The 20092-nt window shown below is 47.9% G+C and overlaps 2 protein-coding genes across 4 annotated transcripts in view; one reads left to right on the top strand and one right to left on the bottom strand.

The window, feature by feature from the left end:
* Positions 1–20092, top strand: part of LOC126569019 (uncharacterized) — a 45122-nt gene that overhangs the window by 16331 nt on the left and 8699 nt on the right. Inside the window, exon 4 of the mRNA XM_050225796.1 lies at positions 19448–19980. Coding sequence (XP_050081753.1) covers positions 19448–19980 — 533 coding nt within the window. The remainder of the gene's footprint in view (positions 1–19447; positions 19981–20092) is intronic.
* LOC126569020 (5-hydroxytryptamine receptor 1A-like) lies at positions 330–16386 on the bottom strand. Of its 3 annotated transcripts, none has more exons than XM_050225799.1 (5): positions 15871–16386; positions 10870–11260; positions 8155–8289; positions 3296–3445; positions 330–3199 (listed from the first exon to the last, which is right to left on the bottom strand). In XM_050225799.1, the coding sequence occupies exons 2-5, from the start codon at positions 11126–11128 to the stop codon at positions 1941–1943; spliced, it is 1803 nt and encodes a 600-aa protein (XP_050081756.1). In that variant the 5' UTR covers positions 11129–11260; positions 15871–16386; the 3' UTR covers positions 330–1940. The 3 variants fall into 3 exon arrangements, with proteins under 3 accessions (XP_050081756.1, XP_050081758.1, XP_050081757.1); XM_050225801.1 differs by lacking the exon at positions 15871–16386 and adding an exon at positions 14184–15755; XM_050225800.1 differs by lacking the exon at positions 15871–16386 and adding an exon at positions 15085–15755.

Raw genomic sequence — 20092 nt, 5'->3', positions numbered from 1 at the left:
GTCTATTATGTTGCCATGTTTTAAATGGTTGGCAAAAAAAAAACATTTTAACTAAAAAATCAACCTTTCCCTGTCTAACACTTGGCTAATCCGAGTTCCGTATGTTTTCTGTAACAAGTAACTCTGATAGCTTATTGGCAAGAATATTTGAAACCTCTATCAGCTGAACTATAACCGTGATAGCGAAAACAGAGCCCAAAGAATACTGTAGAGGAAGCACGCGGGAAATTTGGATACATTACTGAACTCAATTATCCTACTTTTTTAATTTCCATTCACCAAAAGTCATATTTTTTAATGCATTCTGTATTCAGTGCAGGTTTGATGTTCAAAGTATCTCCAGTCTTTAAAGGTAGCAACAGCGAGTTGAGAACTAGACAAGGAAATTGTTTCTTTTCTTTCGAAGCGTCGTTCTTTCTTCGCGATGGTACTCAATCCTTCGAAGTAAGATGTAACTAAATTATCTGTTTTTTATTACTCTCCGTTTTCCCTTCTTATTGACGTAAGAACATAATTGCGCTTCTTGTAATGCACATGTTAATGGGGTTTCGCGTATCATACTCATGCTGGTGCACTGAACGTACCATTGCAATAGCTAACAGGGAACTGCGCACGAAGCAACCCACATCTCGACATACAATACCGAGTCGCTGTTCCATTTGATGGGGCTGCATTGCTCGGAAGGGGGTAGTAATTAATTTACTTCGTAATTGGAATGATCCACAAAAGGCAGCTCCATCCACGCATTCACGGCCAATGCATCCGAGCATCTCGGGCAAACCATTCCCAGCACTCCCGTGATGTGGTGTGCATTATGAACGCAATTACGTCGGCGAACGTCGGTTTAATACGGTTAATGTGCCGAGCCGAGAAAAGTGCGCCGTGGCACCCCGGGAGGTTGTGTAATTGTGAATTGCAGTAGCATGCAAATGATATGTTCCATACACCCCAGGGTGAACGTAGACCGATAAGCGATGCAATGTTTCCCAACTTACCGAGATTGCTGGCCAGTTCTCGCTAAACATGTGCCACCGTTGTGATGGAGGCGCCCGGTACTTTGCTTTTTCGAGACGTTTTTTTTTTATCGAATTACGTTTAGCATATGTTCCGGTAGGGTGTTCGAGCTTTCACTTGTCGCGAAACATGAATTGCTAATTTTTATATTTACATAAGTTTTTCAATTTACATACTGAAACACTAAACGAACGTTTCGCTACTCTACTTCGACTGCTTCTTCGCACTGAAGTAACACCGCTTGCTCTGCTTATTCGATAAAACTTTGCTGTCATACGCTTTAATCATATCAAGCACGCCCAGTAATGAACGAACACTAAAGACTAAAAACTACAAAAAAAAAGACTTCTGCTCATCATGGCCGGCACCAGAGAGTTCGTAGATGGTCCATTTAACTTTACAAGAATTCGAGAGCAACTTTCGAGCAGCAAATTCTCGTTCCAAGTGTTCTGTGCTTCTCCGTCCGATAGCACCGAACGCAAGGTTAAGTTCTGCGTTTTGCCATTAAACTCAGTCCTTCCCGGTCTCTGGCTTGGAAAGCCTGCCTAGAGAGTCCCGTGTGCTCTCGAAATGTCATTACTTGGGAACGCAAAGCCGTACCAGACTGTCGTCGCTCTCGCTCGATCTGCCAGAAATCACTATTCGCTTCAGCATCGTCTCCCCACCTAACCAAATGCCTCCGCTACATTGCCAGCCTTCGAAATGGCTTCCACCGAGTAATGTAATTCGAAAAACCGCTCCATCCTGGCACCGTGATCCATCCACCAGCGTCCACGCCGGTTTCTGATCCGCTACATTTCGTCCGTTAATCGATCGAGAGCCCAAGGCGAGACGAGTTGTGGCCGGTACAGTTGGTCGCTTGATTAAAAGCCCTTTCGGGCGCACGATTCGAGCAGTTCTACGGCGGCGGCGGTCCCTCGAGGGCGTTAAAGCCGCGTCACCTTCGCCACGACCGGTTGCTCCAGGTCGGTATCGTCGGTGACAGAGAACTCTTGGTCGTCGCTGCTACTGCTCGGTACCGTCGCTCGCTGGCGCCTGCCGTTCTGTAACGCACGACCGTTAGTCACGTTGCCGGTTGCCGCCGGTATCTGGCGCGTCTCCGACGACAGTGGCCGCTCGATGCCAGTAGTTGCTGCAGCATCAGTGATGCTGATCCGGTTCACCGATGTATCCGTGGTTGCCATCGAGATGGAAGCCGCAGCACCAGCGGCAGCAGCAGCAGCAGCAGTACGGGTGGCGTTACGCGATGATTCACGACAACAGCGTCCACCGCAGCAACCGATCCTCGTGCCGTCCTCCTTCTCCCCACAGCCACAGCATAACCGTTCGCTCAACCGACCGCCGAGCTTTTTCATCGACTCACGGAACCCATTGTGCCACCAGGCGTAGACGATCGGGTTAAGGAGACTGTTGGCAAAGCCGAGGATAGCGAGCGGGCTCGCGATAGCAAACTGAAGCCCCCGGCACAGTTCCTCCTGTGTAACGGGATCGCACGCCACGAACATGATGCTCGCGATGAAGTACGGCACCCAGGTCACGACGAAGCTGCCCGTCGTGAACATCACCACCTTCACCGCCTTCCACTTGGTGGGACCCCGGATGCTGCTGCTGCTGCTTCGCGTCGCCGTTGTCGTGGCCACTGGCGGCTGTCCGTTGTTACCCTCGTCGTTCGCTTCGTTCAACGCGGATTTAGATCGTTTGGCGCCACGACGTGAACCACAGGAACAACCGCAGCGTGGCCAACGGAAGCACAGACACCCGAGACCGGCACGTTCCGCCGGACGTAACCGTTCATCTTCGCTCGCGCCTTGCTCGTTGTCGGAGTGACTTGCAGTGGGGCGTGGTGTCGTCCCAGTCGTCCCAGTCGTTGCAGTTGTTGGAATGACACTCAAGCTGCCGGTAGTTGTTGCTGCTGCTGATGCACCACCACCACCACGGAATAACCTCAGATTGCCGGTCTGTACGCCACGGAGTTCTCGGGAAGCTTTCTTCAGTTGACTCACACGTCGCAGCGCCTTCCTTAAGATGATGCTGTACAGGATGATGACGAGGAGTACCGGTAGGAAGCCGGCCACTGAGGTCAGGATGACGAGTGGTGGTGGGGCGAGGCGGATGAACCAACACGTACGACCCTGGTCGGTGTCGCCCCGCCATCCGAAGGCCGGCAGAAACCCAATGACCGCACCTTTGGGGGGGAGGAGTAAAGGAGTGAAAATTACCGAGGAGGAGAAAATTACAGGAGGAAGAGGAGATGGAATTGGCTGGGTTGCGGTGCACATACCGATAAGCCAGGTAGTGGTGATTAGCAGACGGGCCCGGGTGCGAGTCAGATAGCGTTGATACTGAAGGCCGTACACGATGTAGAGATAGCGATCGAGCGCTATCAAACCGACACTGTACACCGACACTAGCGATGCTGACACAATTAGACCTGCGGAGAGACAGAGACGGGGAGGGCAAGAAGAGATTACGAAATGAATGCATTTTGCAGCATGGATCGCTGGATCGCTTTTGAGAGTAAAGCGATTGAGGGGCGACGCATCAAACGCGGTACACTGAGGCTCCCCGGTGTTAAAATGAAACAATGGATTCAGATTCCACGTCCAGGTGGTGCTGATGGAATGGTAGAGATCGTAAATCGACGGCGAAGGTATTCGTGAACGTCGATTAGGAACGGGTTGTCAGGTTGGGCACGTTGTTTCGGTGCAACGTTAGATTAGGAATTACATCCGAATGTGGCACGGAGCATTGCTTGGGATTACGGAAGGCCATCATGAACCATTCTAAATGATTCCGGCTCGCGATGAAACTGACGTGCTGCTGGTGCGCTAATTAACTGTATTGGAATGGTGATTTGTGGCGGAGGCTCGTGATCGTTGTTTAATGGCCGTTGAGAAAAGGACGGGGAAAACTCTCCCGAAAGCAGCAGAAACATGATTTGCAACTTGTTAGGATGCGTTGGTTTATTTTTTTTGGAGGATGTGAATTCGCTATCTGCTCGGAACAATCGTACCGAGAGCATGTTATTCAGTTGCATTCAAGCATGTGTGCCCAGTTGATAGTGAATGTAAATCCAAATTCTGGATTGATTGATAGGCATTTTCAATCGGTGGGGGTAAAAGTGCAGCCCTCGGACGAATCAGAATCGTATTATTCGATTCGAAATAATGGCCAATAGTGAACCGGATGCCTTTTTAGGTACATTAATCTCGAATCGGACCGTATCAATTGTATTTGCTGGAGCCTAATCCAGATCTGCATACATAAAAAATCACTCCGCTGCTTTCAGAAATGTTGCTTTCAAATCAAAGTATAATGATTAGTCAACTGCAGCAACGTGCGCCTAGTACATCTATCGGAATTTCTAAAATATCTTCAATTAAACGTAAAAAATGCACTATAGGAATATGAAAGATTGTACTAAATCTCATGCCATTTCAATAATAAAGCATGCTGGAGAATATATGCAATCTAATCGTATTGCATCATAGTGTGGCTTTGAGCTGCAAGATGCATTCCATCGCCACATTTGTTTGGTTTTTGAATCTCGATATGTTTCGCAAGTGCCATTAGTCAAATTGGTTTGTAGTGTGAATCAAGTTAATGCAAATATTCAACAATGAAACAATTGTCCTTTCCGAAGGAACTCGTATATCAACCTCTTACAATCCTTACTCTTCATTAGCTAGTCTATCTAAAGTGACTCAAAAACAGTTCAAACAGTAAAACCAAAATGGTGTTGAAGTCTGACAGCACCTCATATGAAGCTATTAGTTCTTATTGGGAATGTTCTATTATCATCACTAAAATAAAAAAAACAACTGCTTGAATAGATGATACTCATGCATGCCATCGAATGCTTTCAAACTTGAATACTGTCACTTAAATTATTATTGAAAAGTGACCATGCTGCTGTTCTTTGATTTAAATTGATATACCCCCGAGTGTAACACACCTGACCATATCGTTTGCTCGCTCGATCTCTTTTTTTAATTATTTTTATGAGTTCGTGAAACTAGGCACCTGTCCGAGGATTTTTATTTGCTGTAGACAAACTTTACAGTGCCTGCGAACGGGGAATGCTGTGCTCACACTGTGCTCGTTTCAATTTGTCTGTTGACTCAACACACGGTTGAACTTTTCCATTAGTGCACACCGCACCAATGGCTTGATCGATGGTTTCTGATAGCAAAAGCAAAAGAGAGAAAGAGAGTGTATGTGTGCAGATTGGCAACAACTGCACCACACTCACAGTGTGATTGTATAATTACGTTGAGTGTTTTCTTGTTGTTAATGGAAATTGTTGGCAAATTTACTCCCCACCTCCTCCCTCACCACCCTTAAAAAGGTGTTTCTTTTATGAGGTGCGATGAGAAGAGATGTACTTGAACTGTACTCTCATCACAAAACGATAGTTACTCGTTTGTATGTAGCACTGATTGATGCTGAACATGTGTGCTCCTCCTCTAACACCATTCAGTGTTTTCACTCCATTAACCAAAAAGCAAAGCGGCCACGGTGAGAGCAGCACCACAATCACCAGCCACCGTTGAGTTGGCCAATCGAATTCCGAATTCCCGTGGTGGCGGGAGAATTGCAGCAGAAAATAAATAAAAGCCCCTAAAAACTATTGGCAGCCGCATTGGCATATTGGGTGGTGCATCGAACCGCTCGCACCCCTCGCTCTGGCCACTCGCGGGGGCGAGTAAACAATCCGGCTGGGCTCGAACGCCGAAAATGGTTTTTGGACGAAGTTTCATCTTCCTCCTGGTTCTCCTCCTCCTCCTCCGGGCCATCCATTTGCCAATCCAACTTGTCCGTTTCAGTTCGTGCGCGAGCGAACTACAGCGATGGCCGTTCGCGCTCACGAAATCCATGCTGGCCGCAACAAAGAGAGCGTGAGAGAGAGAGAGAGAGAGAGAGCGCGTGCACGCGAAACCCTAGAGTGAAACTGTCCAAAAGGATTTGTTGATTTAGAACAGTTTTGGAAACATTTAGTGCAACCAACGGGCCAAAACTTTCTGGCGGCGACTACGAGCGAACGAGCGAGGGCCCGGTGCCGTTCTCTGGTTGCTCTCGTTGCTCCAGTGGAGCTCCGACGCAACCATTTTCCAAGGGCACAGCGGAAAGACGAAACTATTTTTAGGGGGTTCCTGGGGTCGATCGACGTCGAAACCGGATTCGCATTCGGTAACGTCGCAGTCGCACATACACTCATCACGAGCCGGATGCGTGATTAAGTTTGCTATTGAGGTGGAACGGAACGGTGGACGGCCGGGTGGTGCATGGGGCATCCGTGCGGTTGACATGTGTTTGCCATGTTTTCCCGGCAAAACTTGCCCGCGAGTAGAAGGCCACCACCACTGTTGCCGCCGCTGCCATCATTTATGCTTGCTAATAGAGACCCTAAAGAGACTTCATTGAGGAGGAGAGGTGCGAGGAGAGGTCGAGGGACCGGTGATGGCGGCACATCACCGGAAACCAGCGAGCTCAGGCTCAAAGGTCCGTTGACGTTTGGTTGGGCTGCAGTCAGGTTGAGATTTCGGCATTTCCGGCACGAAGCAGCTCATGATGATGATGATGATGCATAGTAGGCTGTGGAAGCGCATTGTTCGAAGCAGATCGCGCGCCGTTCCCCGATCTCGTGCAAGGACGTTCCAGGACATCCAGGTTCTTTGGACGAACGGACGACCGTCGGGGTGGTGGCAGGGTGGATAATTAAAAGATGCAACCGTAGGCTTATTAGGGTGCATAATTTGAAATAATTAATCATACGACGACACATCATGCCATCATGCTCACCATCAGCTTGTATCCCCAGCTCATCTCATTTCTGGCTGCGCCAAGGACACGTGAGTGACACACTGAAACCTGAACCTGTCCACAGCTTCTGCCATCCCCGTTCACATCGCACATACCGCGGGTGTTTACGGTGAAGATGAAGTAGAAAGACATTCTGCTGAATAATTACCCTCGTCTTCAACCATCGCCAGCGTCACCGTCACCGAGCGGTGCACCGTGCGAAGGTGGCAAAGGTCATACAGAAATATATTAATTCATTAAATCTCCCAACCGCGCATCCACTCCGGCATCCAGGCATACGGTAGCGCCCGGAGGGGATCCGTCTTCTCATTGGCCCGCAGTAGTAGCTGCTCCAGCTCCAAGGGACTTTCTCGGCTTTCGACTTCTCTGATCTCTGCCTGGGAGCCTGGGCTCCCATGACATATTATTCATTTTCTCATGAGAAAGTCACCTGCAAAGGGGGTCACCGGGGGCTCCCACCTACCGGCATGTGGCCGTGGACACCCTTTCCCCGTAATGGCGTCGAGTATGTTTATTGCTTAGCGTGAATCCGTGATGCCGTACCGCTCGTTGGCTCGTGGGACGTTCATAAATAAGGCTTATAATGGGCCCGGTCGACGGTTAGCTAACACTCTGGAGGACACACACACAGAGTTTGGAGTCCTCGAGCCCCCTAATGGCTTTCTTTCGTTATGTAGTCCAACGGAATTGGTTGAAAGAAGGGGCAGCTGGCCGTTTTAGTCCGTTAATCAGTTCGAGAGATCGAACGGACGGATGGACCACCAGCAGTTTATGATTTGCACGGTACTGGGACTCCATACTCCAGTAATCCGATTGCCGGTCGCCGGTAAAGGTCACCGTTTGGATGGGGGTGCCAGTTCCAAATTCAAAAACTGCCACTGATTGACCGGTGGTTTTTGGGGGCGGTGATGCCGGTGAAACACATGGTCTGTGACCGGTCTGGTGACAATATTTTATGCTTAATAGGCACTGCGAGTGGTCACAGCCATTGCAGCGTAAATCGTGTGGAAAGACATGGCAAAAAATGGGGCAAAACGGGTCAAATGTTGCATCGCAGGCCATGGCGTGGGGTTGCATTTTTCATTTTGACCACTCGCTCGCTCGCACCGGGAATGGTGACCAACGCGTTGGTCATCGTCGATCAAAACTCAATCACTCGAACGTAAATTGATCGATCGTTTCGGGCGAATATGATCCGCTCTAATGCGATAATTTTCGTTTCGGTTACGCGAGCGCGAACGCCACGGATCAGCAAGCCATGGTGTGACGTGGCGTGGCATGGCGTGGTTTTCGGTAGAAGGGAAAATCTATTCATACCTATCATCAGCGCACAGTTGTCCTCGCCGCGTAGCTCGTACGGTGCGTACTGGCCGTAGATTACCGCAAAGCCCGTCAGCAGGTCCGAAACGGCCACGTTGCCGAGGAACATGTAGGTCGTGTAGGGTTGCTGGCCTGCCGGCGAAGAAGGAGAAGGAGAAGAAGCGGATATGATCGGATTAAAATGGATTTTCTATTTCGCAACAAAACGCACCACCCTCCGCGAGTCCTCTTCCGCTGGGTTTTGGGGGGGATGAAATTGGAATGACTGTGACTGGATGCTGTGGTTTTTTTTTTATTTACATTTCAATCAATACCATGCCGTGGAGTGGAATTTAGTGCGAAACGGGAAAATGTTTTACTGTTTTTTTTTGGTTGGCCAGTAAAATGCACACACAAGCTGTGTGGTTGGGAAGCATAAAAAATATTCCAAACCGCATCATGAACCCCCCCCTGGGGGCCGGCGCTCGGCCAGTTTGAAATGGTAAACCACACTTAATTAGCTCGAACGGGCGTACAGTTTCGATTGCTGAATTGGCAATCGTTGGTATGTGGTGGTGGTTGGTCGTTGGTCACAACCGCGTGTGATGGTTTATTGGTAAATATTGGGGGGCGTCAGTGTTGATTTATGTCATTGGTTCATTGGAACGCTTTTGCAGATGTTCGTTTTTTACAAATGTTTTCAAACAACCTAGCTCTTTTACTTGCCATAAAGCTAACATTCGATTGGAGTGGATCAAGCTAAAGGCAATCGGATCTGATTAGCGCTGCAGTAGTTAGTTTAATTGGAAAACTCATTATTGCGTGTGAAATGAATGGCTGGCGAGTATTTTTGTGGGTCCTAATGGCGTAATGAGTTTCATTTGTGGATGTAGAATTAAGGATACAACTTCCAATCTAGCAAGCAGGTAGTTAACATATTTGCGTGCTTTTAAACCCATTTTTCGTATGACATTTTTTGTGTGATTGGAAGTGATATTATCATTAGTCTAATGGCAAATGTTCTTGTTGATCCAGCACATTGGTTGAGCATTTTCGAATTTAATTCCTCCAAAAGGGTGTTGAAAAAATGTCACAAAACAATCATGTTTAAGGTACTTCATAGACGTTTAATTATGTATAGTTGTATGATATGTTAACCGATGAAAAACAAGAAGAAAGGAATAAAAACAGCTTAGTTGGGAAGGTTTGTATGTTTTGAGTGTGAAGATAGGACTAAAGTGTTACTTGCTTAACTTCATCGACCATTATTTGCTTCCTCGGACTAGGGATAACGATAAACATGAAAAAATGCTTTATAGCAGCAAGCGGTTTGGCTTTTCAGAAATGGTGTTTACTGATTTTGGCCCGTTTCTATAGCATCTTAATGATGATAATGATCTATCGATCTTAATCTTAATGATTCTGCTCCTCTGTTTGCTAGGAAATGAAAATAGTTGATGGATAGTAGATGAGCTTAGCCTCAAAAGGATATGTTTTTAAACATGTTTACAAAACTCATGGTGCTTATTACCGATATCATGCCAAAGGAAGTCATTTCTTATCGTATTTTGGTAAACGAATTCATCCTGTAGTCAATCTTTAACCGTAAACTAACAATTGAGCTAAATACATTCCACTCTACATGTGTAACAGTATATCAAAACAAAGAATAGAAAAGCAACTTAATTTAAATTTTATGAAGCAAATCATTTTCATTCATTATTCCGAGTGTGATGAAAAATAGTAGAGAACAATAGTTAAAAGAAAATTGATTGTTGCGCCATGCAACTAAACTCGGACCTGCAACAAGTTTGATTGATCTGCAAATTCCTTTGTTTGGAATGAAAAACTCAATTCCAGCAGCAGGGAAATCAGCGGAGTGGTCTTTATGCTCATCACATTGATCTGCTGTGCACCGTTCGGTACGCGTGGCTCATCAGTGGTTCTTGCAAAAGCTTTGCGCAATCTGCAATCTCGATCATACTGCAAGTGCGCTGAACGGGATTTTAATTAAAAAACATCCTGCCTCCCCGCGCACTCGGAAACGGTTGGGCTGTGAAGTCCAAATACGGATGCTGGGTGGCCAATGAAAAACCAAATAAACTCCGTCGTCGTTCGCGACTGGACGCCGATTGCATTCCAGCACTCTCAGCTCAGTACCGAGCACCGTGCACCGACGCACGGGGTAATTAATTAGCGAAACTTTGAGCTTCTTCACGCGCTTCTTCGTGTCTCTGTGTGTGACTGTTGTGTATGTGTTGGGCGATGTCGCGATGGAATTTGTGTTTGAAGAGGAGAAAGAAAAACACATTCCCCATGATGCCCATGACCCCTTCAGATACGCGAAACGAACCGTGAACCACGTGCCCGTGCTCGTGTTTGTCCGTTTATCCTTCGCAGCAGCGCAGAGACGTTTGATTAACGCCAGCAACTGGAGAGGGAGTAAGTAGTGAGTGTTTTGCGGAGAGATTTCGAGGAAAATAAGGGGCAACGGCGTTGGCGGCAGCGAAGGCTCACAGCGTGGCCTCGAAAAGTATCAAATGAAACAGTTTTCGGTGAGTGAAAAGCCAAAAATAAGGAACGAGCGAGAGAGAGACCCTCATTACGGTGGCCCTCGGTGGAAAAGCATAAAGCCCCTCATTTCCTTTCCCCCTGGGGGTGCTCATTGACGGACGGAAGGATGAAGGAAATGACCTGGGGACAGCGATGAGCGATGAACGAGCGCGCGTTTACCTTTGCGTAGCAGCAAAACGCAGGACACGACAACGATCAGGTTGAGCAGGATAATGACGGAACCGAGCAGCGGAATGAAGATGTCGTAGAGCAGCAGCGTCGCCTCCTCGCTGGCGCTCAGCGTCGTGACGGAGTCGGAGGTGGTGGTCGGGGGTGCCATCGGATCGAACCACCAGTCCACCCGCTGCTGTGGCCGGACGTAGTAAAAGTATCGGATTCTCTCGTAATCATCGTAGTTCTTTATCTGCGCCTTCACCATGCCACAGGCCTGGTCCGCGGTTGTACTGGCCTTTCCCGCAGGTCGCTTATTGCTGCTTACTAGCAGCACCAGCACTCGATCCTCGAGTGATGCGCAGATAGCAGCTCACCAGCAGCAACCTCTTGGCCAGCACTGAAAGTATGCAAAAATGGAAATCAAACATTAATTGCTTCGCCGTACTCCGGGGTAAATGATTTGCTGTCCGGCCTCCAGCACCACCTGAGCCCGGAGATGAAAAGCTTTCAATGAATAATGGTTGGAAAAAGGAGTGAAGAGTGCAGACCAGCCCTGGCTTCATGTTCCTCGGTCACTCCGGAGGACAAGATGGATGCAATTTGTGCCCGTTTTTCCAGGAATGCATTTGCCAACCGGGAGGAAGGCCAGGACCCAGTGGAGAGAGAGAGAGAGAGAGAGGTTTAGGACTCAGAATCAGGGCAGCCTTTTCGCAATGCCACCATCCTCCACCTGTCATCGGTCGAATCTGGCCGAAAACCCGGGGCGGGAGGTTTGTTGAAGTGTTGAAATGTTTTTAGTTTCCCGGTTTCCCCCTTCGAGCCCCCGGCGAGCCATCACAGGAGTGCAATTCCATGTCGAACAATGGCCCCCGCCATCGTCGGCTGCAGATTCGAGCAGATGAAAATTTAATTAAACGAAAATGAAATAATGACCGCACCGTCTCGTCTCGGCTGCCGCTGCTTGGCTGTTGGAGGACATTTTCGGAGGAGAGTTGGAGAGTGGAGCTGAAGTTGGAGTCGACGTGAAGACGGTACGATGCGTGGCTTGGGCAGGGCAGGAAGTGGTCACTTTACAGCTTAATACCGTAGACAAACTTGTGGACCGGAAATACAGTTCGCAGGAGTGAGCTGCAACCGACGGACAGTGTGGTCCGACCATGGTCCATGGTTGCTGCAGTTTGAGCGAGTTTTGATTAAGTTCTTGCCCAGCACCGGCACTGGGCAGATGTACTTAATGGGCGGAAAAACAGCATAACTTCGGACAGTCTATCTGAGTCTGAAAAGAGGATACTGTATGATCTGGTATGGACGTGATGGTTGAATCAAACATCATCACACACCGAGCATGTCCGAGGTGAGGGTGGTGGAGAAATGTTGAGTTCCAGGTAGATTGTAAGCGCAGAGTTTTGGGGAGGCCAACGTAAGCCAAACAGACATCCTGTCGGGTACTAATTAGACCGGGAAAAAGTAAACGAAATCCCAGCATCTTTTATAATCCGAACGGCCACTTGCGGGCTCTTGTAGGGATGTTAGGGTTATTAGTATCCTTTAGCGGGGATAAAGTTTAGGTGGATTTTGAGTTCGAATGATGTAGCACCGTGTTTTGCTTAACTTTCATCATCTTCCCTGGTGTGATCGAAGTTGAAAACTAACTTCGATCGATCGTCTCGATAGTTACTCTGTTGTATTTCGTTATTACAAGATGGTCAAAGGGAATCAGTGGTGGGTTGCAACCGAAGGTGGTAGAGGTGGAGTTATAGAAGGTTTTCCATCGAACAGAAGTGCATTCGGATAACAGGTTAAATGTAATTTGCTACTTGGAATCAGGCAAGCTAAAGAAGTGTCTTTGAAATTGCTACCAATGTTCTATCATTCTTCTAAACTTTCTATGAACAATTGTAGGAAAGAGGATCAGCTTTTGAAATCGATTTTCGAATGCAATGGAAGTATCCTTGATGGAGAGTCCTGTGTGATAGATTATGGATAGTTTCTTGATCAAAATTGCTCCTCGATTGTAGAATTGGTACTTGGTAGTGGCTTGGTACTCTAAAACATTCTGGGATTCATAAATGGTAATTGCAAATGTATATAGCACTGAAAAATCCATTTGATCGAAATGTAGGACAGTTGAAACAATCGGGATGTAGTTTCAAATCGGTAGTCGTTTAAAAATGTTATTGTATCACTTTGGGGATTGCCTAATTACAATGATCAGTTTTTTTAATGAGAAAGTTATCGTCTTCGTTGTAATTGTATTAAAAGTATGTTGAACACGAAGCGGATTGCCTTTGCTTTTACTATTCAAAAGCAATCAGTCTCGAATCGTATTTCAGATTAGCTCGGATTAGTTAGATTTCTCTCATTCAAATTATTACATTCACATCTTTTAGTGTAAATATTTTTTTTACATATGTGGTGACGAGTATGTTTGGCTTTGAGTGTAATGGTTATTGCCCAAAATTTTGGTTCAACTAAACATATAAATAACCTCAGCTTCCGCAGGCACATAGATCGTCGTACGATTCGTTGTCGATTGTACTACTGTAGCTACATCGATTATGTGCGAGCTGATGGCAAGCTCTAATTACTACCGTAAACAGACATTTTTATTACCATTTCCTTCGTCATTTGTTACAAATTTTCTTCGTAAAAACATACTTTGGGTATTACTCAGGTCCTTTTGGGCTATTGGTAATCTGTTTGCCGATTGGAGAATTATCAATAGCTCCAGAAATGCACCGAATCTGTACCTTGTGGTTAGACAGCTTCTGATATTCCCAACAAATGGTTCCCCACAATGTCAAGTGTTGCAATGTGTTCGGTTTTTCGTTTCCTTTTCCTTCGTAAAAAGTTTAAGAAAAAAAGAAGTGAACGCTTTGGATTGAAATCAATAGCCTGTACTAACACCAACGATCACTGCCAACATCCGAAGGGGGGGGCCAATCGGTAGGAACTTTACTCATCCCCGGCGGAACTTGGCGGAAAGGACGGAGAACTGTCCGATGAACTCATTCCAAAATCAAACACCACCCGAAAGGGAGGGGGTCAGTTGGCCAGTTGGTCGGACGAACTCGAATGGGGTCAATAAAGTGCGTGATTTAGGTTTTCCTCAGCTTTTCGGTCAGGCCACGCGACAGAACGCCAGTCCTCGCTGCTAGTGGCGCCCTTTGACATACATGCGGTCTTGGCAGCATGGGTATGAAATGTCCGCGGTACGAGGGTCGTAAAAAACGCTGAAATATGGCACACAGTGGCCACAGTAAAGTGTGGCCACGCTGATCGAAGGATGCGTTAGGAAGAAGCGCAATGCATGACAGTACCGTTGTCCGTTGTCGAGCGTCCGCAGTCCTGGCCAAGTGTTTGCCGTAAGTTGCGGGCAGTGATCGTTGCGTGCGAGGATTACGTCACTGGCCAGTGGACTGGTCAGTAAATTGGTTTGAGAACACAGAAGAGTTATATACACCCGTGCCCGAGTGTTGCGCGCTGAAGTGGCATCGAGCCGGATGTTTGCCGGCTAACCAATTAGGCTGCTCGCATCGACATTTGGACATCGTTACCGTGGGGCATGACTACCGCTGCTGGACTCTTGGCTTGAGTGCTCGGCTCGCGTGCGTTGAGTGGTGTCTCAATGATCCGAAAACAATAAGCAGCCAGCCAGAGCGTCATGAGCGTTGATGTACGTCGATCGAATGGTGTGCATTAGCTGCTGCCGAGTGAATTCCACGTTACATTCGTACACACCGGTCCGTATCCGTGAACTGGTGAGCGCAGCACCAGTTCTTCTACACATCTGAAGCATCAGGACCTAATTTAACGGACTCGGATACGAGTAACCACACGGAACCGTTGCCAGGGGGCACAATCACTCTTTTAATTGATTCGCCATCCGCCCCTTTCCAATCCGAGGGCACAAATGAGGTTAGATCCTGCAAATACAGACCGACGATTCTGCGTGCAACGTGCGCAGAGTAACCGGTGGTCCGGTGGTCATTATGCTTTACCCATTCCGCAGGAAACCGGTGCTTAGCTAATGGACTCGATGGTGGAATGGTAATTGTTCGCGGATGTGCACGGTCCACCGTTCGCCGTTGGCACTTTATGAAACGTTCCTGGCGCACGTATTAATAGTAATGGGGGAACGATGGCATTCCTATCGTTTCACTGGACGCGCACTAGATTACCGTGACCGTTGGAGCCAATGGGACGGGATTTGATTTTTACCTTTCCTGCCATGACACCACCTTCCTTTCCATTGCTCACTCCGAGAGCATCAAGAGCACACGAATAGCTGGACCGACGATATCTCTCACTTGATCACGGATTCACAAACGCGGATCGCTTCTTCATCTGGCGCACAGGGCGAGTTCCCACGGGTCGATGTCAAAACGTTCAACGTCGTAATCGTAATCCCTTTTCAATCAACTTCACTTGCACACGAAAAGGGGGCTAGCAAAGCCCGTCTTCTGTCACTGTTTGCTCAGTGGGTCTTATCGGGTAAGCCCCGGGGCTCCGCAACACACCCGTAGCACGCTGCCAGCCAACACTAGAATCACTAAATAATCCGCATAATTCGCCACATTCCCGGTCACCAAACACGAGCTGAAGCGAATAGAAGAGGGCCTTGGTCTTGGACTACTGTTTGAACCCTAGTTGTACACGTCACGGAGCAGGTGTGTCCGGTAGTGGATGGCACTCCCCGTTATCAAACTCACTCGTTGCCGCCCCATAATGATGGCCAATCACTGCACAATGACGCGACGCGACAGGAAAAGAGCGCAGACACCAGAACACACGCACCAGCTGCCAAAGACTGATCGAGCGCCAACCGCCGGAAGATCGATGCTCATCAATTCCTCAAAACCACTACTCTTCCGTACAGTGAACTGACTGCTTTGTTGGACTGCCACGGAACTTGTTTCTTGGCTCGGGTGTTTGCGAGGTAGTTAAAAGGGAGCGAGGGAGAGAAGCGATGTTTGATGAGAATAAATTCGAAATGTAAATATTTACCCAACGTGGCTGGTGGCTGGGTGGGGTGCAGGTGTGGAGCCCGCTGATGATTGAATTCCGCTCTTTCCTCTTACGATCTTTGGTGAAGACGCACGCAGTTTGCGGTAGTTTGGCTGCGTGGGGACACAAACAGAATCACAGACACGCACACGGACACACTAGCAGCCCAAAATGTATGTAAAAAATAGCACTATTGACTAAACGAACGAGCAGAGAGTGTCGGCGCGATGCTGCTGCTGCTGCTGCTGCTCCTCAGATCAATGATTCCTTTTTAGCACACTCATTGTGGGCGCGTGGCACAAACAAGGGTGTGCGAGGGGGTGTAGCGGGGTGTACTTGAAGTTGAGAAACACCACCACGCGGCACGCCTGTTTCTAGACATCGATGCTACAGAACAAGACACCACCGTACAGACACTCGTTTACATTTGCAATCCCCGCTCGATGCCGAGTGCAGAGAGCAGCGAACGCACTGAAGCTCGCTCTTGTGTTGACTGGCTATCGGTTTGGGGCTGCTGCTGGTGCTGTTTCCCCCTTTTGGGGTGGGATGAGGTGACCCAAAACCGAGCTTAACGGACCGAGCGCCCAACGGTTCGTGGAGTGGTGTCGCTCCATCGGATCGCAATCCGATTTTGAGCCCCACGATAAGATACCGTTTTATCAATCGCGCTAACACTTTGGCGTCCAGGAAATCACCGCCAATCGCCAGGGGTGACCGATTCGTTCGACCCGTGTTTGATGTTACGTGACGTGTGTTTGGAATTGCATTGCATTTGACTTCCACAGTGCTCTGGCAGTCGGTTAGTAATCAGTGGGTTGGCCTCGATCGGTACCGGCACCGGCACAGGCCGTTTATCATTTGTTCAATGCACTGCGTTGTGGATACAAATCATCGCTGTCTCCTGGAAGAAGGTGGAAGATTGGTCAACATCCCATTGATAAGCCACGTGTCATGCTAGTTGTTGTTGTGGTTTCATGCTGATTCAAGAAGCACCATTAATGGTTAAGGTATTAAGGCTTGCAATTTTGATCAATTTGTCAGGACATTTGACTAGAAATATCAAATTGAATGGTTTCTTTACCAAATCTAATGAAAAATGAGATTTTTTTGGGACGTATCAATATATGCACCCCCTGTGTTATAACCATTTACTGCCTAGTGTGGATTATGAGATGAATTATATTGAAATCAGACTACACGGAATAGTCAATGGTGTTAAAGTTGAAGTTATACATGGTCTGTCGCAAAGTAAACAGGCTTTTAGGCACTTTCAGTTCAAATTTCATGATATTTGGTCTACCGGAAGTTAAGTCATGGCGCCTAGAGTGACAGTATGTTTGGGGGGGGGGGGGGGGTCGGTACAAGCCTTCCAAACGGCCAAAATGTCAGCATAGCGTTTTCCTTTCATCCGCAAATGAAGTTTACCGAATACTTAAAAGCCCCAGGCTACCGGATCAAGTGATTACGGGGCTGGATTGTTCGATAAAATTAGGTTTTGTTTTGTCAAAAAACAGTGTTGAGCGTAGATCGATGTGACGGCGCATTATGGGCACAACAAGCGCCAACTCCCTTCTTCACGATGTTCTTGCACAATCCGACGAATAAGATGCATTGAACACCTCAAAACATCAATATAATATTAGGCAGTAACCGTTTGGCACGGTCATTTGTTTTTAATTTGAGAAAATTCCGTACTCATTCGATGCTTCCTGGCGTAATCACGGATTTGGCTTAACATACATGAAGGTTGTCGTTGGGGTCTTCACGACTGGTTTTGAAACGCGTATACTCCTCATAAACTTTGCCACTGGATAGATAATCATCACCACAAACTTATTGCATCAATTCGGTAAACGTTTTATCGAGTTTAAAAGCTAAACTTGCTGGTGGATTTTTAGCAGTTTAGATTGCTTGTACCGACCACCCAAACATACTGCCACTTTATTCGCCATAACGTTGCTTCCAATGGACCAAATGCCATGAAATTTTGACTGAAAGTCCCTAAAGAATACACCTTTCAAACATAAATACATTAAGATAGCGCCACCAGAAACTTTCCTATGGTCCTGTTTACTTTGCGACAGAACATGTATGATTATCGTGATGATATTCAGTTTTGTCTTCAACGCAGGATCTTAATTTAGCATTTAAATTGCATTTGTGTGACTAAAATTGGCTCTTTCACAGACACAAATCATTAAACCAAAAGCTGTTACGAAATAGTGCGTTTACTTTCAACAAAATGCATGCGACCGTCATTGCAAACGTGGCCAAACAGATACTGTAGACGTGGCATATTTAACGAAGTAACATTTCAGCAAGACTCTTTCTCTCTCTCTCTCCCATTCATCCTTCCTTGTCATTACATTACGTTGCTAATAGATTGATGGATTCAATAAATGGCCGAAAGTGGCACCACGACACACCTGACAACGGCACACGTGAACGGCGTCGTCGTCGTTGCCGTTCCCACATCGCTGGTTTGGCCTGTGGCGCTAGTCAAAGCAAATCAAACAAACCGCCTGGTCGACCGGTTCATCGTTTTGAGTAGCTACACGATGTTGATCGGCCCGGCCTAATCATTTATGCACACAGCCGGCCGCGTTAGGCGCGGTCGCTGACGGCCGTAGTGCTTAGATGGTATTACATTGTCATTGGCCACCACCTGAACCTGTCAGCCATCACCCGGCAGGCGGTTTAATATCCGGCTGAATACGAAGTTATTATTCACATTTGAATTAACATTTCACATTCGCTTCCCAGGGAGTGCCGGACAAGGAGGTTGGTGGGACTGGCTGGTGATTCCTTTGAATTCCTGGCCCAGCATAGGGCACTGTTTGCATAGTGTAAGCCCGGGGGGTTCAGGTGTCGGTGTAGTCCACTGACTACTCGCTCGCTGACTCGTTCGCTCGCTCGCTCGAATTTGTCTTTCCGCTCGAGCGGCCAACGATGGATAATAATATTGAAGTCGATCGTCGTACACCCACCCACCCGGTCCGCGAGACCATCATCCTAATGCGCAGTCGAAGGACAATCGTAAATTAATTATCTTTCGAACACAAAATCAATATTGAGTCGCTTGTGGTGTGGGTGTGGTACCTTCTACCGTCAGGGTGTATCGAAACTCAAATAAAGACGCAACAGAGAAGACTTAAGACGGGCAGGCAGCCTAAGGCAGCGAATTGAGCGTCGCTGCTTCTGCCGCGTGGCCGAAGGTGCTTTTCGTGGTGGAAGTGAATTGCGAAAATGAAAAAAAAAACGGCCGCATGCCAAGGCGGATGATAATATTCAACTTCCTCCCGGAATTGGAGAGAGGTTTACGTTAATTTGACATGAATTATGAGCAGCATGATACATCATACCGCAAGCACCAGGCAGACGAAAGAGGAATAGGGGCGCTGATAGCCAATAGCCATCCAATTAGCCCGATGATTAATCTACCATAGATTATTGTTATTATTTATTAAGCAAGCGTTGAGGTGGGCTCGTTCGTCGGCCCGAGGAATTCATATTCAAATGGCCAAGCCTTGCGGACACTCCATATGACCGCGTATTAATTTTCAATTCTAATCTGCAGGTCCAGCATCGAGTAGTGGCAGCAACAATAATTATCAGCTAGGCAACGGTAACACAGGTGAGCAGCAGCAGCAATCGAAGTACACAACGACCACCACCGGCAACACCACCTCGGCGGCAGCGACCAAGCAGGCACTGCACCAGCAGCAGCAGCAACAGCAACAGCAACAGAGCAGCTTCCCCAAGCCGTCACTAGTGCAACCGCAACAGCAACAATCGGCGAGTTTATCGGGCCATCCTCCGGCCCAGCATCCTGCCAGCGTCAGTTACCATCCCACGTCCGGTGGTGGTCCGGTGGCCGGCTCCGGTTTGCTGCGATCCGCCGACAGCAATCCTTTCGCCTCGAGCAGCACTGCCGCCTCGCAGCATCATCTGCAGCAGTATCAACAGCCGCTGCAACCACAAACGGGTAGCGTGAACGTGAACGTGACCGTTAGCGTAGTGGCAAGGTCCGTGACAGCCAGCACCATGACGACGACCACGGCAACTACGACCAGCACAACGACCCTGGCACCCCCGCGGCCGATGCAGAAGGTAAGCCAACCGTGGCCGTGACGTCACAACAGTCACCTGCACCACAATATGGCCGCTTCTGGTCCTTGTGGGAAGCATCATTCCTGGTGGAATTATGATTTCAGCGGTGCAT

This window comes from Anopheles aquasalis, chromosome 2, assembly GCF_943734665.1.
Source record: "Anopheles aquasalis chromosome 2, idAnoAquaMG_Q_19, whole genome shotgun sequence".
Taxonomy (NCBI): Eukaryota; Metazoa; Arthropoda; class Insecta; order Diptera; family Culicidae; genus Anopheles; species Anopheles aquasalis.
The sequence above is the reverse complement of the archived record's forward strand: the minus strand, read 5'-3'. Positions and strand labels throughout refer to the sequence as shown.